General features: G+C 49.6%; 1 protein-coding gene across 7 annotated transcripts in view; it reads right to left on the bottom strand.

Moving 5' to 3' along the window:
• LOC149355549 (whirlin-like) overlaps positions 1-14,233 on the bottom strand; it is a 266,799-nt gene that overhangs the window by 7,844 nt on the left and 244,722 nt on the right. For 6 of the 7 annotated variants that reach the window (XM_089583873.1, XM_089583868.1, XM_089583874.1 and 3 more), the window contains 2 exons: positions 8,186-8,323; positions 18-149 (listed from right to left, as the gene is read on the bottom strand). In XM_089583873.1, the coding sequence (XP_089439999.1) occupies positions 18-149; positions 8,186-8,323 (270 nt within the window). The remainder of the gene's footprint in view (positions 1-17; positions 150-8,185; positions 8,324-14,233) is intronic. The other variant, XM_089583875.1, reaches the window with a different exon arrangement.

The following is a 14,233-nucleotide window of genomic DNA, read 5'->3' as shown; positions in this document are numbered from 1 at the left end:
TATATAGCAAGGCGTACGTGTATGGATATGATGCGCGGCAGCTGCTGCGAAGTGTTGTTGCCGCCTTCGATGGCGATGCCGAGCACGGGCTTGGTTCGCCGCACCGTCACCCGCATCCGGCCGTCCATCAGCTCCTCCACGCGGTGACCCTGCGGTGGAGAGCGCGCGGCTCCAGTTCAATTTCACATGCACGCAGGCTTGTACTTTGCTCGAAATTCATTTCGGAACGCGTCAAACGCGCGACGTTACCTAGAAACCTTTTAGAGAGAAAATGCGCCATGGCAGTTACGTTACTTGAACTGCAAACTGCACGGTCCTCAACTGCAGTACGCACTGGGGAAATCGGAACAGTCAATGCACGCACGCTGCATACTGAACTGTGACAGTGGGAATTCAGGCTTGTCTATAGATTCGTTTCCCCAACCATGGAAGCAACGGGCACGATGCAGATCCGCTGAGAGGCATTCAGGACACGCGTGACAGCATCGCGTTTTTTGTCTGTATAACGAAGAAACGAAGGCAATGCAGAATAAAGCTAAGAACTTTTGCGAGAGGTACGGATATTAGGAAGGCTGCTGAATTCATTGAGAGATTTTTTTTTTGCTTTCGAATCCAGACCACGTACGCCAAAATTTGGGATCTGCGACCCAAGAGCGACTTGGAAAACTTTTCCGTGCTTAGTCGTAATGCGCCATCGGCACAACGAGTGGTATATCGGACGCACGCGCCACTTAACTGGGCGCTTCGTGGGTGAGAGCGATTAGTGCTGGTATAGGTTCGTAGCATGTGCTGCAATTCCAGCTGCAGCCTCCCGCGCAAGCTCCGACCGCGAGTCTTCACGCGACAGCTTCCGAACCCTGCAACCGCTTCCTCCGTCGTTATTTGCCGCCTATTCGTAGAGTACATCGGTATATGCAAATAGCACACTGTTGTGTTCATGAAAGGCAACGCAATCCGGAATTTGTTTTTTTTTACCTGACTGCTACACTCTTTGCAAATGCGAATGCAGCACCAGGTGGGGCAGGTGAGTATTCTGGCAAGTTTTCTGACATATAGGCCACAGTTTTCCAGCTGTTGCACTTTCCACAGTCCTTTTTCTTATTGGTGCTTAGACGGCGAAACGGTACTCCGGGCTGAAGCCGCAGTAGAAGAATACGAGTACGCTCGATGGGCCCTGTTGTGACCGTACTTCTGACCACGTGGGCCCGATCAAGCATCTACCGTGAACAATCAACAAGGCCGACAACCTCGCGACGGCGGTGGGAAGTGGGATGCTTGGAATGCCCCGCCGAGCCTCAGCGGATTAGTGTAGCAGGAATGTCAAGGGCCATTGTCAGCAGTAACCCCAGCGAAATTCCTTGAGCGGAGGTGACCACTATAGCGGCGAAGGCCGGAGACGCGCCGGAGGTATTGTCCGAGCGACCACAGCAGAGGCGACGTGCCGGTGCCGGTCACGCTGGCGGTTAATCGAAGAATTCTGTGTCCCCGACTCGCGTTCTGGGCAATCGGCGGGGAAGCAAGTTCATTCACCTGCTGGAAGACTTCGGGAGATTCCTGGATGAGTCAGCATCTCCCTCCCCCCCTTCCCATCGACCCAGCTGCGAGAGAGTGGAAAAGCCCGCACCTGCCCAGCCGTGGGTGGTAACAAGAACGTCCCCTTCGGTCCATCCGATTGGACAGTGCTCGTCGAACATTATTCCCCAGCCAGGGATCTGGGGAAACCGAACGATATTTAACTCGGCCGTGAGTGTGGCCGAGAGAAGCCTGCTAGCTCCAGTCGACTACGGTTGACGAAGACGTTCCCCTTCCACTGAGAGCCATTCTCAGTCCCGCTCTATGTAAATAATGTAAATAATCATTGAACCATGTAAATACAGTTTTTTCCTTCACTTCCCCTACTCCCCGTCTCCGGCCCACGTTTCCTTCCTCCTTCGGCACAGCGGCGGTGATCCTGGATCCGATGCCTGGTGGGACACGCTACTAGCACGGCGAAACATAACAACTGGTTGGCAGCGGCGGTATCTTCCACGCTTGGTCCTGGCTTCAGCAGTGGTGAGCGCTTGACTTCCTTTAAGAATCTGCCAGGCTTGATAACTCTGGAAATTTATCACTACCTGTAGATTGTTTTTCTGCACGTGCTCGCTTAAGCATTTCACGTAGCAGCTTATTTTTGAAAGTCCTCGTTCGAGAATTGCCATGGATTTGAGCAAGCTAAAGAAGCCAGAGTTGATGTTGCTGTGTGAAAAGCTGGGTATTGAGGCCAGGAAAAGTCACAGAAAGCCGCAGCTGATTGAGGCTATTAAGGAATGTGGTGCTAAGGAGGAGGGAGACAAAATTTTGGAGACCTGGGAAGTCATTCAGGAGGGAATCAGGAACGCTAAGGAGGAGGCCGACAGGGTTGAAAAAGAACGCAAGGAGGAGGCCGACAGGGTTGAAAAGGAACGCAAGGAGAAGGCCGTCAGGGTTGAAAAAGAACGCAAGGAGGAGGCCGACAGGGTTGAAAAAGAACGCCTTTACCGCAAGGAAGCCGCTAAAAAGGAGGTTGACAGGTTGGCTAAAGAAATTGCTCTAAAGCGTTTGGAGTTGCAACAAATTTTAGAGGCGAAGCGCGCCGACAGGAATTCGACATTAAATCAGGAGGTTTCGGCGCGAAAAGAAATTAAAGTCGGCAATGAAAACTGCGTGTCTTTGCCCATTGCCCGCGTCGCGATCGAGAGCCCGCTCGCGGTGCGTCTGACCGAGGCAGCCATCTCTCAAAACCTGCCTAAGCAGCATCCCTCGATTTGCTCAAATCGCTTGGATATGCTGCCCAAAGAAAAAGGTCTTTGTTTTGGAGATAACGCTGCGCAGGTCCTTACCACTTCGAAGGCTCGTGAATTCGCAGCGCCAGCAGAGCACGTGGTTGAAGAGGGCAAACCTCAACCTGTAAGCCCGAAGCCTGTAAATTCTCACGGTGATGAGTTAGAGCAGGCTTCGTCACAAACAGACAATGTGGCGAACGCCGGCGACTTTACCCGTGATGGCTCCGCGTTACCTATTGACGAGCCAGCCCAGGACTTACTCACTGGTAGCACAGGGGTAAAGAGTACCGACAGTAGTGCAGGCTATAGTGAGTCTTCCGAAGCAGGCGCAAGTGATGAGCTGGGGCTAGGTGAGGAACTGATTACGAATCTAGTGTTGCCCCACTCAGATGGCTTTCTCGAACTCCTTCGTGTGGACAGGGAAACGTTCACCGCTGAGCAAGAGAAAGACCAATCTCTACGCAACTTGAGTCACCAAAGTGACATAGGTGTGTCACGGAAGAACATACCTTTCCAGCTCCGTTCTGGCCTGCTGTACCGCCAGTATAAGGATAGGAAAGGTATCCAACACGACCAACTTACTGCCCGCGTCGCGATCGAGAGCCCGCTCGAGCTGCGTCTGACCAAGGCAGCAGTCTCCCAAAACCTGCCTATGCAGTATCCCTCGATTTTATCAAATCGCTTGGATATGCTGCCCAAAGAAAAGGGCCTTAGTTTTGGAGATAACGCTGCGCAGGTCCTCACCAGTTCGAAGGCTCCAGGATTCGCAGCGCCAGCAGAGCACGCGGGTGAAGAGGGCAAACTTGGCCCTGTAAGCCTTATAAATTCTCACGGTGGTGAGCTAGAACAGGCAATTTTACAGACTGATGATGAGGCGAACGCCAGCGACTTTACCTGTAATGGTTCAGCGATTGCTAGTGACGCGCCACGCAAACCACCTGCGAAGGTTTCCACGGAGCGGCAGCGCACAGAGGTGGCCAAACGGGAAGAGTTAATTAAGGGGAAAGTGCGGCTCTTGTTGACTGCTCGACTGAAATCCTAACCGCGCAGCCGCCCCAATTTGGCACCTCGGTGCTCAAGAGTTCGCACCCGCCCCGTGGGAACACAAGCCATGAGAACGCAACGCGCGAACCCAATCCGAGAGGGACGGATACGCTGGCACGGCATTCGCACTCGTTCGTTCCCTTCTCGCATTCTGCTTTCTGAGCGTCAGCCAAACTTCAGAACAGCGAGACTTGGACGAGGAACAGTTAAGGGTCCCAAGCTGAAATTCCTAGCCTTGTGTCCTGTTGCACCTGCTAGAGCAGCTATCGGACCGCGGCCGCGCAGGGGGCGGCTGAAGAATAGGAAGCAGTAAATTCCTCTGATCGCAACGCTGTTTGCAGACGGATTCGAGGAATAATCCCGTCTTGAGTTGAATGCTTGTTTCTTTTGTTCATTTAACTCTCCTGTACAGAAATGCAAGCTGGAATTCCTAGCATTATGCAATGTCTCATCTGCTAAAGCAGCTGTCGGACCGCGGCCGCGCAAGGGGCGGATATGACGCATAATCTCATATTGAGTTTAATGCTTGTTTTTTTGTCTTTTGTTCATTACACTCTCCTATGCGAAATGAGAGTGAAATTTTGGAGATTGGCATTGCCGGACTCAGTTTACATGCGTTGCAGTAAAGTGCGAGGTAATGGAAACGCTGATGGCCTCAGCCGAAGCTTTCCCGTGTAATGCCCTTTCCTGACTCCCCAGACGTTATTCCGCTATGCAAATTTGTATTTTGTTTTTTGCTTTAGCGGGAATCATTTTTGTCTGTTTTGTATGTGTGTTCAGCAGCTCCACCTTCCCTTTGTGCTCTCACGGGCGGTGGCTTTCTGTGACAAAAACCGTGCTACGGCACCCCCCCAAAATTTTAGGAAATTTTTCCCTTTTGGCTAAACAAGCTCTGTGTATTCTGGTTTGGTCAAACTTGGAAACTTTCGGAGGAGGAAGTAAATTTCACGCGACAGCTCATTTTCTCTAAAGAGACTTTGTTGACCGAAAACAGCTTGGCAGTTCTTAAAGTCGGTTTGGCGCTTTCTGCTTGTTGGGCTTTGGACTTTGCTGGTTGAGCTCGTTACAGCTGTCAACGAAGCAAGAAGAACCTTTGGGCCCAGCTGTGACCAAAAGCCGAACGGACACAACTCCAGGTCTCTGCGCGCAGCAGCGTTGGCTGTAACCACTACGAGACCTCTTCGGGCGGCGGACGAGCTGTTGTGACCGTACTTCTGACCACGTGGGCCCGATCAAGCATCTACCGTGAACAATCAACAAGGCCGACAACCTCGCGACGGCGGTGGGAAGTGGGATGCTTGGAATGCCCCGCCGAGCCTCAGCGGATTAGTGTAGCAGGAATGTCAAGGGCCATTGTCAGCAGTAACCCCAGCGAAATTCCTTGAGCGGAGGTGACCACTATAGCGGCGAAGGCCGGAGACGCGCCGGAGGTATTGTCCGAGCGACCACAGCAGAGGCGACGTGCCGGCGCCGGTCACGCTGGCGGTTAATTGAAGAATTCTGTGTCCCCGACTCGCGTTCTGGGCAATCGGCGGGGAAGCAAGTTCATTCACCTGCTGGAAGACTTCGGGAGATTCCTGGATGAGTCAGCATCTCCCTCCCCCCCTTCCCATCGACCCAGCTGCGAGAGAGTGGAAAAGCCCGCACCTGCCCAGCCGTGGGTGGTAACAAGAACGTCCCCTTCGGTCCATCCGATTGGACAGTGCTCGTCGAACATTATTCCCCAGCCAGGGATCTGGGGAAACCGAACGATATTTAACTCGGCCGTGAGTGTGGCCGAGAGAAGCCTGCTAGCTCCAGTCAACTACGGTTGACGAAGACGTTCCCCTTCCACTGAGAGCCATTCTCAGTCCCGCTCTATGTAAATAATGTAAATAATCATGTAACCATGTAAATACAGTTTTTTCCTTCACTTCCCCTACTCCCCGTCTCCGGCCCACGTTTCCTTCCTCCTTCGGCACAGCGGCGGTGATCCTGGATCCGATGCCTGGTGGGACACGCTACTAGCACGGCGAAACATAACAGCCCCGCGTGTCCCGCCAAGACACGTATATAGGGTTGTCCGCCTGACGCCGCTTTCCCTCTTGCGACAGCACGCAAGACATGGCTGCCGAGCATGTCTGGTTTTTTACTCCAAGCGCGAATCTTCGGCTTTCGTCGACCTGAACTTTGCATCGACGGCTGTGGGCACTCCAGCTTCGGCGTCGGTCGCTACACAGCTCACTAACGGCGCAAAACAAATTCCCTGGTCCGCTCGCATTCTTTTCGCCGGCGGGCAGATGGTTTGGTTTCTGGGGTTTAGCGTCCTAAAGCGACTCAGGCTATGAGGGACGCCGCAGTGGAGGGCTCCGGAAATTTCGACCACCTGGGGCTCTTTCACCTGCACTGACATCGCACAGTACACGGGGCTCTAGAATTTCGCCTCTATCGAAACTCGACCGCCGCGGCCGGGATCGAACCCGCGTCTTTCGGGTCAGCAGCCGAGTGCCGTAACCACTGAGCCACCGCGGCGGCGCCAGCGGGCAGAGTCCTCAACTCACGTCGGTTCGGTGTCTAAGGGATGCGAGTCATTCGAAGTGGCTGATGGCAGCGAGTGGCGCGACGTGTGCGTGCGGAGTGCCATTGGGCTTTACGGAGACCGGAGCGTCACTGCGCGCAGACGCACAGTGAGATGTACTCGCAAAAGAAGAAATACTCCTGGTTCAGCGTTAACGTGCGATCGGCCACAGAAGACATGCAAGCGTGCATCGAACACTCGAAAGCCATAGCCACAAGTATTCGCCATTTCAAGCCTCTTCTGTAGGGGTGTGTGAATATACGTAAATTTCAAATCTCGAATCATCGATTATCCGAATGAATCTATAGTGTACGTTCAAAATTATTCGAAATGAATCGAGTATATATTCGAATGCGCTTGGATTAATTGGCGCGAAGTTCGAATAAGGCCTGCCGTATTTTTCTTCCACTACTATTCCACTACAGCTAGGGACCATACACGCCGCGTACCATATGCTGCCGCGAACGGTATGCGTGGGATGGATGGTTCAGCGCCGCTGTGCGGTTCATTCGCGTGGAGGTGTTCATAATCCTTATACATGGCCTCAGAGATTGGACGACGCGGTAGGGACCAGACAGGTTCAGAAAAACCGGCCTTTATGCCTGGCCTCGGAGGTCATGCCTCATACGTAGCTCTAGCCGGTTAGATGTGGCGATAGTTTATTATGTCTGTTAATCAGCAGCAGAGGGCACTTTTCTTATGCGCATAACAGCACAGTGATAAAGTTAATACATTGACTTCATGTTGCGACCTCGAAATGGAGATCAGCGCAGCTTCTATTGAAAGACTAAGCTATCAGACACTGCTCATTGAATATTCCTACAAGTAGCGAATAATTGCAAAAATATTCGATTCGGTTCTCTCACTATTCGATTCCGTTTCTAGCTAAAATATTCGCATTCGATTGGGTTTGGAAAAGTACTATTCAGACACCCCTATATTTCCGTCTTTTCGTACCACATAGTGTGCCTGTTACAAGTGACCTTGTAAATGCAGTGCAACGTGCTTAGCTGAACCTTTTAAAGGCGGAACTTGTGTTTAGTTTTGGTGCACTCTTTTCTTTCTGAAGTTTTCAAGTACACATTTTAGTTGTGAGTGCTTTCAGATCTAATACGCTGAGGGCAACAACTTTGCTCGGATCCGTGCCGGAAGTGAAGGCGGTCACGAGTATTACTGCCAATTCTGATGCCTGGCATCGTAGCATCGCTTCGCGGCAGCATAATCCATTATGCGGTCGCGTCTAAGAGCAGTGCTGCCTGTAGGCAGCAACTGAATGTCACTTCCTTCTGCGGGTTGGGCGCGAGAGTTTGCGCTATCGTTGCTATCATAGTTAGGCTGTCAAAAGCATGTCTGCGTATTTCGTGTACCTACATGGCGATAACACAAGCTGTAATGACATCGATTCATTTGAAAAAGCCAAGCTCTATAGTGGGTGCATCGCTGTTGCGCTATAAGTACGCAGAGCTCGGTGACGTTTCGAAGCAGCTTTCCGGAATCGTGCGCCAGTTAAACACAGGTCAAAGCTTGTCCAATGCTCACGTGCACGGCGAGCTTTGCTGGCAGTATATGTGCCTTCACAAGTGAGCCTCTGAGAGCACCCATTGTCAGCCGGATCATATTCGGACAGTGGAGTCGCAGCAATGTGCTTTACCGCGCACCCATATCTCCGGGAGCGGCTGTCCGGCGAGCGTTGCATGGCAGCACCGGGGGGTGGGGGAAAGCGGTGCAGTGCCCTTACCTCGTGGCTGCGCCTAGCTACGCGCGTGCATGAGTGAAAGCGTGCCTTGTCCTCGGTGCTGGGCAGCGGTGCGAAGGTGGTGCGCTTGGCAGCCGACGGGCGGCAGCGGCGCACGCGCGGAAGCCGCACGGGCTCCTCGGCCGGCACGAGCTCCAGGTCTCGCACGATCCGCTGGGCGAGCGCCTGCGCACCCGGACCCGACGCGCTCAGATACACACACACACACGTACACACACGCACACACTGCGAGCGTCCAACCTCGTAGCGACCCGCCTTACCACTCATTTTACAGCGACAGCTGTTAACGGCACGTTTCCCGCTTACGCGGCGTTGGCGTAACCGCTCCACACTGACTGGTCAGCACGCAGTGACGTCACTGCAAAAGGCTATGGCAACGCGTCACGCTGAGTGCTGCGAACTAAGTGACGCCACGAGTCACAGCATAATTACGTGACGTGCGCTCTACCAGAGAAGGGAAATAGTAATGAATAAACAGGATATTATACTGACCATCGCAAACACCTGTCGTTGCAGTAGTGACCGTTGTGGGAGTTTTTTTTTTCCGAGCTCGCTTTTGGCAGGCCCAGACTGCTGGCTTAATTATATCCGCCGTGAATACACTTCTCGACGGGCGCTTCAGATGCATCACGTAATCATCAATAATAAGGTCGCCAGTGACTCTTCACCTACTTCTCTGCAAGAAATGGGTCGTTAGCAAGCGCAGTCTGTCCCCGTGTTAGTGAAGTCGGGGACAGCCGTCTGGAATGCTGTAGAATCCGATTGCGAACGGTGATCTCTGTATTTGAAGCTTAAAAAAACGATAGTTATTTCCTTTGTGCTCTTGCGAGCGATTGCTCATTAGTGAGGCTCTGAAAGTGGCACTGTTTCGTCGCGTGAGTACCTCAACACTGTTTCCGCAGGCAGTAATTGTCACCTCGTGTAGCCAGGGTCCAGAACGAAGCCAATCGTGCCCTCGGTAGTATGCGCAGGAGCTTACAATTCGTTGCGCCGTGGCTGACATGATGGGCGACCTCGAGATTGTCCAGCCAAAGATCGAAAAGGCGCGCACGGTTCGGACTGCCATCGCAACTCGGGAGTCGGTCAGGAATTGCGCGCCTGGTGTTTTTTTTAGCCCCAGCGACACCGTCAATTGACGAAACTGCGAGACAAAACATGTAGGAAACAAAGTCACAAAAAAAAAGGAAGGCTGTCCTTCCGCAGCAGCAGGTGTTGAGGGTGGGACGCGTATTTCCGGCGAACTCACCATCCAGGGTTGGCTACAGAATTGTGGTTGTCAGACACCGTCACAAAGGGCAACACGAAGGGTGACAAGTATAACACTCTACAAGTAGAAGCGAGACTGGAAATAAAGCACTCATAAAAAGGCACGTCCAGATCTTCGCATGCCATCAATATCAGAAAAAGGAGCGTGCTGTCAAGAAGCAGATTCGGTTACGGAAGTTGTTCTGGCCGCTCACATTAAGTGGCCAGTTTCCACATAAGTGGCCAGTTTCCACCCGAAAAAAAAAAGATGGGTTGCACTGTGATCTCCCGACTTAGATTAGCAAGAATGCGAGAATATGTGTAAAAAACTCTAGTTGGTCTTGCAATACAGCGGGCGGAAAAGAAAATATCCCGATAAATTTTGCGTACTGCTGAAGGTGCAGAAACGCATTGTAGGCGCGAGTCGAACGAAAGGATGAACTTAGTTGCTTGGTTTCTGGACCACATTTCAGCTGCAGGTACAAATAATAGGGTTGGTCTCAGACTGCCGTGTTTTCTGGGGACGGTCTTCTCAAAACGTGCTAAGCGTGTACTACACTTTATTGTCACTGTTCGCTAGGTGCGAACGTTGCACAGACATATCAAGTTCTATGAAGGCAACACAGACCAGGTGAGAGGTCCAGCTTTGTCCAGAACTAAAGACGATATGCCTCTAGATGGTTGAGGCACGCCGTGTCATCATTTAAAACAGCAGTTAAATGTTACATTTGTTGGGCTTAGCTCGGAATACGCCTCAACCATCGGGGACCCAAGTAAGATTACAGTAATGAATAATCTGGACACTCTGCGGAACAGATCAGCTCGTTTCACACTGTCTAACTACCACCGGGCAGTTAACGTAACTAACATGAAATCCATTCTCAGACTTCCACCCTTCACAACAAGCAGAACGTTATGTCACCTCGTCCTCTTTTCCAGAATTTAATATCACAATGACGTGCTTAAAGCACGATTCATAAGGCCAGCTCCATAGATATCCCTGCGTCGTGATCATGCGCCACAAAGTCCCTCACAAAAAAACACCGTTCATTATATTCATTCATTCCTACCAAAAACATGTTGCATTAATCATCATTACTAACAGCGAACATTTTCTCCGTTCACTTTCTTCCTACCTTAACGTATATACTCGCAATATGGTTACAGCTGTTTCTATTATTACTTAATTTGTGGTTTAATGCTAATTTTGCGTCTAAACGTGTTTCCTTTTTTTTAGCTACGTGTCTTTGTACAATTACTGTTTATGTAGTACTACTGTATGCATTTATTGTTTTACATTCTTCTACTGGATTTATATTTCTAAAGTTTATCCTCGTGTATTTTGTTTCTAATCATGTACTTAAGCTACGACAAATAAGGGCAGAATCCATAAATAATTTAACAAATAAATCAGTGTGGTGTGAAACTATGGCAATGAAGCTCTCATAAACGCTTTTTTCAACGTTAACATTAATTTGCAACGCATGTCTGGTACCAGGCACGCCGATTTTTTAAAATCTTTACAGACTTTTATTTTCAAAACTGTGAGAGATACGCCAGTGCAGTCTATTGAGCTGGATTCTACAGCAAGGCGGACATTACGGCCCTGTAATCGATCACTAACTAGACGATTAATTAACCAAATTTAACTAATATTTTTTTATTTCAGGGGTCAAGGATATGTTGCGAAATTGATGGCCGTCAGCGTCGAGGGTGAGCCCTGTTTTAAATGCTCTTAATCGGCCATGTGGTTCAAAATATACAACGTCAAAAATACGCATCTGAAAGTTCGCTGAGTTCGCTTTCCCGCACTGCTTAATTATAAAATGGCGTCGCTGAGCGTGATATCGTCGCAGAAATGGAGTCAACTTCTTCCACATCATCAAATACACGACGTGCGCCTGTATTTGATGCATAAGAAGTGCGAGAGACACCATTTTATAAATATGGTATGCGGGAAAGCCAACTCAGCGCGCTTTCAAATGCATATTTTCGATGTGGGACATTTAGAAACACACTGCCGATTAAGAAAATTCAAAAACCGTTCACCTTCGATGTCGGCGGCCACCAATGTTTCATCCTAAAATCAAAAATACAAAGTTCATCACTTAATTTCAGTTCATTAATCGTCCAATTTTTATCCATATCGGGTACATAATGTTCGCCTTGCTGTAAAATCCGGTTCAACAGACCACACCGACGTATCTCTCGAAATTTTCAAAATAAAAATGTGTGATGGTTTAAAAAAGTCACCCTGTGTGTGTGCGCGCGCGCGCGCGCGTGTGTGTGTGTGTGTGTGTGTGTGTGTGTGTGTGTGTGTGTGTGTGTGTGTGTGTGTGTGTGTGTGTGTGTGTGTGTGTGTGTGTGTGTGTGTGTGTGTGTTGAGGGCTGTGACGTGAGCACGTCATTGGTGGCGCACATCTCTCGGAGTGATTCAGTCGTGTCTAAAAAGGAAAACCAAGTAGAATAAGGAACATACAGGGTGTCGAAAATTTGGATTTCAGGATTTTGGAGAAACAAAGAAAGAGCAGTACACGAAAGACGTTTTCACCCGTGAATAATGCGAACAGACAGCCACAAAGCGAGATAGTAATTGTCGCCGTCAACCGCGTAATTAAATAAAATTAATTAAAAACCTTAGTCATGACAGTTAGTGTGCATGTTTACACTGCAAACTTCGAGGCATTCGCGAACCTAGACTATTCCGTTCCATTGAAATCGAAAGCAAGCGCGACTTCCGAAGATATTCTCCTCCCAATTATCGACTTAATTCCCATAACAGTGCATGCAACTGCATGGAATAAAGTTATAAGGTTCGAATACCCCGGAAGACGCGCGTGCTAGGATATTTGTATTTTTATTACTTTAAAAGAACCATCTATGAGTGGCAATACTATTGCACTGAGAAAAAACAAAACAAAATAAATTTATATTTTTAGTCAAAGCGCATACTGTTAGTTCCACTTGTGTAGAATAACCGTTTCTACCCTCGTGCAAAATTTTTGGACTCTGCATCTCGTAGATTTTAACACGTTCACTGTGCCGTGGTTCACCCGTGGATAACGTCGTGCATTCGCGCTCTGCGGCACGAATACAGAGTGGCGCGATGAAGGCATGGGACAGATCAGAGGGTTTTCAAACAGCCTAGCGAAAAACACACATGCCAGGTTGCTACTGTCATCTGCTGTCGATTCTAATAAGCTAGATTCGCCAGAGCATGGCTTCCGAGATTACCCAAGGAGGTAATCTCGGAGGCCATGGGCGGAGGCTCACTGGAGTGTCACGCCCCACTCAAGAAACTTCAAGGGTGGCCCACCGGTGGGCCTCGACGCACAGGGATTAGGGCGCCAAAAATCGCTGCCGCAGTGAGCGTGTTACGAAACGGTTGATCACTAAGGGGGGGGGGGGGGGGGGGGGGAGTAAAAACAGAAAAATACTAGACAAAATTTTAATCTACTTTTGAGCTCTAACGCAAGCTGCACCCATTTAGTAGATTGCTAGCAAATTCCATTGCTACAGCGTTTATTACAACTACTCTACAGCCAAGTTTTGAAAACCGTTTTCGAAGTCTCAACTCACCTTGGGTTGAAACTTTGGAGGCGAATATCGAGGAACACATGTGTGGTAGGAGAACTCTACCAAACGAAGCAGTGTGTGAAATCGACCGTATCTAAGTTTCTGTCATGAACACGAACGTTAGAGGTGCAATAATTAAAAAAGTTTATTCAGTGATTTTAGTTAGTTAGGGGGTCGGCGGTAACTATTATTAAGGCGAAACCCTTTAATGTCTCATCGTTGTGGGCAGCAGTTGTCGACATAAATGTCACGCTTTTCAATTGGTTCAAACGGTCGTGACGTCACAGTGCGCCAATTTCAAACGGGGCCAATTGTACTTTGGTTAGTAACCATGCAACCAATTGAAGGGATCATATAGTGATGCTCCAAGTAAGTGGGACTGAGCTTAGTTAATTGCTTAATTACCCAATTAGCCTAATTGACTTTTCTAGTCAGGCCATATAAATAAATAAAACCGAGTATGAAATTGGTCGAGCTCGGGAATCGAAGCCCGGTCTTCGGAGTGCGAGACGAGCATGCTATCCACTCCGCCATGCCAGCTCGATGGTTTGGAATGAACAAAGGCGCGTCTAGTGAATACGGTGTCTTCGCTCACTGCCATCCTCCTCCCTTCCCTTCCGGCGAAGTTTAGCTGTCCACCGAGATATGAGAGAGAAATACATTTCCTTTCCTCAAAAACCAATTTACCGACGAGCGAGGCGTAGAACCGAATGGGCGATGGCGTTCTATGGACTCCCTGGCAGCGTTGCAAGACGCTCTCGCGTTCCACTCTTAGAGGCGAAGCTTAACATCTTAGCCATACATCAGTGACCGCACTTTAGGTCAAAAAAGTCCACCCCCCACCCCCTGAATTTTGACGGGTGTCCACCGAGATATGTGAGACAGTTACTGCGTAATTTTCTTTCCTCAAATACAATTTTCATTTTCTTCATTACGGGCCATCTTTGTCTTTCTTCTTTCACTCCCACTTCCTCCCTTCCTCTACGGTGCGATTCGGGTGTCCACCGAGATGACTTATAATTACTGCGCCATTTCCTTTCCTCAAAAACCGTTGCGTTCAAACGGCAAGGCATCGCGCCGAACGGGTGGTGGCGTTCCGTGGACTCCCTGGCAGCGCTACAACACGCTGTCGCGTTCCACTCATAAAGGCGAAGCTTAAGCGTCATTAATTAGCAGTTAATTAGTATCCAGGCATTAATCAGTAATTAACCATTAATTAGTGATTTGTCATCACTTAGTAATTAGTATTCAATT

This window comes from Amblyomma mixtum, chromosome 3 (genome assembly GCF_055824585.1).
Source record: "Amblyomma mixtum isolate Tamu chromosome 3, ASM5582458v1, whole genome shotgun sequence".
Taxonomy (NCBI): Eukaryota; Metazoa; Arthropoda; class Arachnida; order Ixodida; family Ixodidae; genus Amblyomma; species Amblyomma mixtum.
The sequence above is the reverse complement of the archived record's forward strand: the minus strand, read 5'-3'. Positions and strand labels throughout refer to the sequence as shown.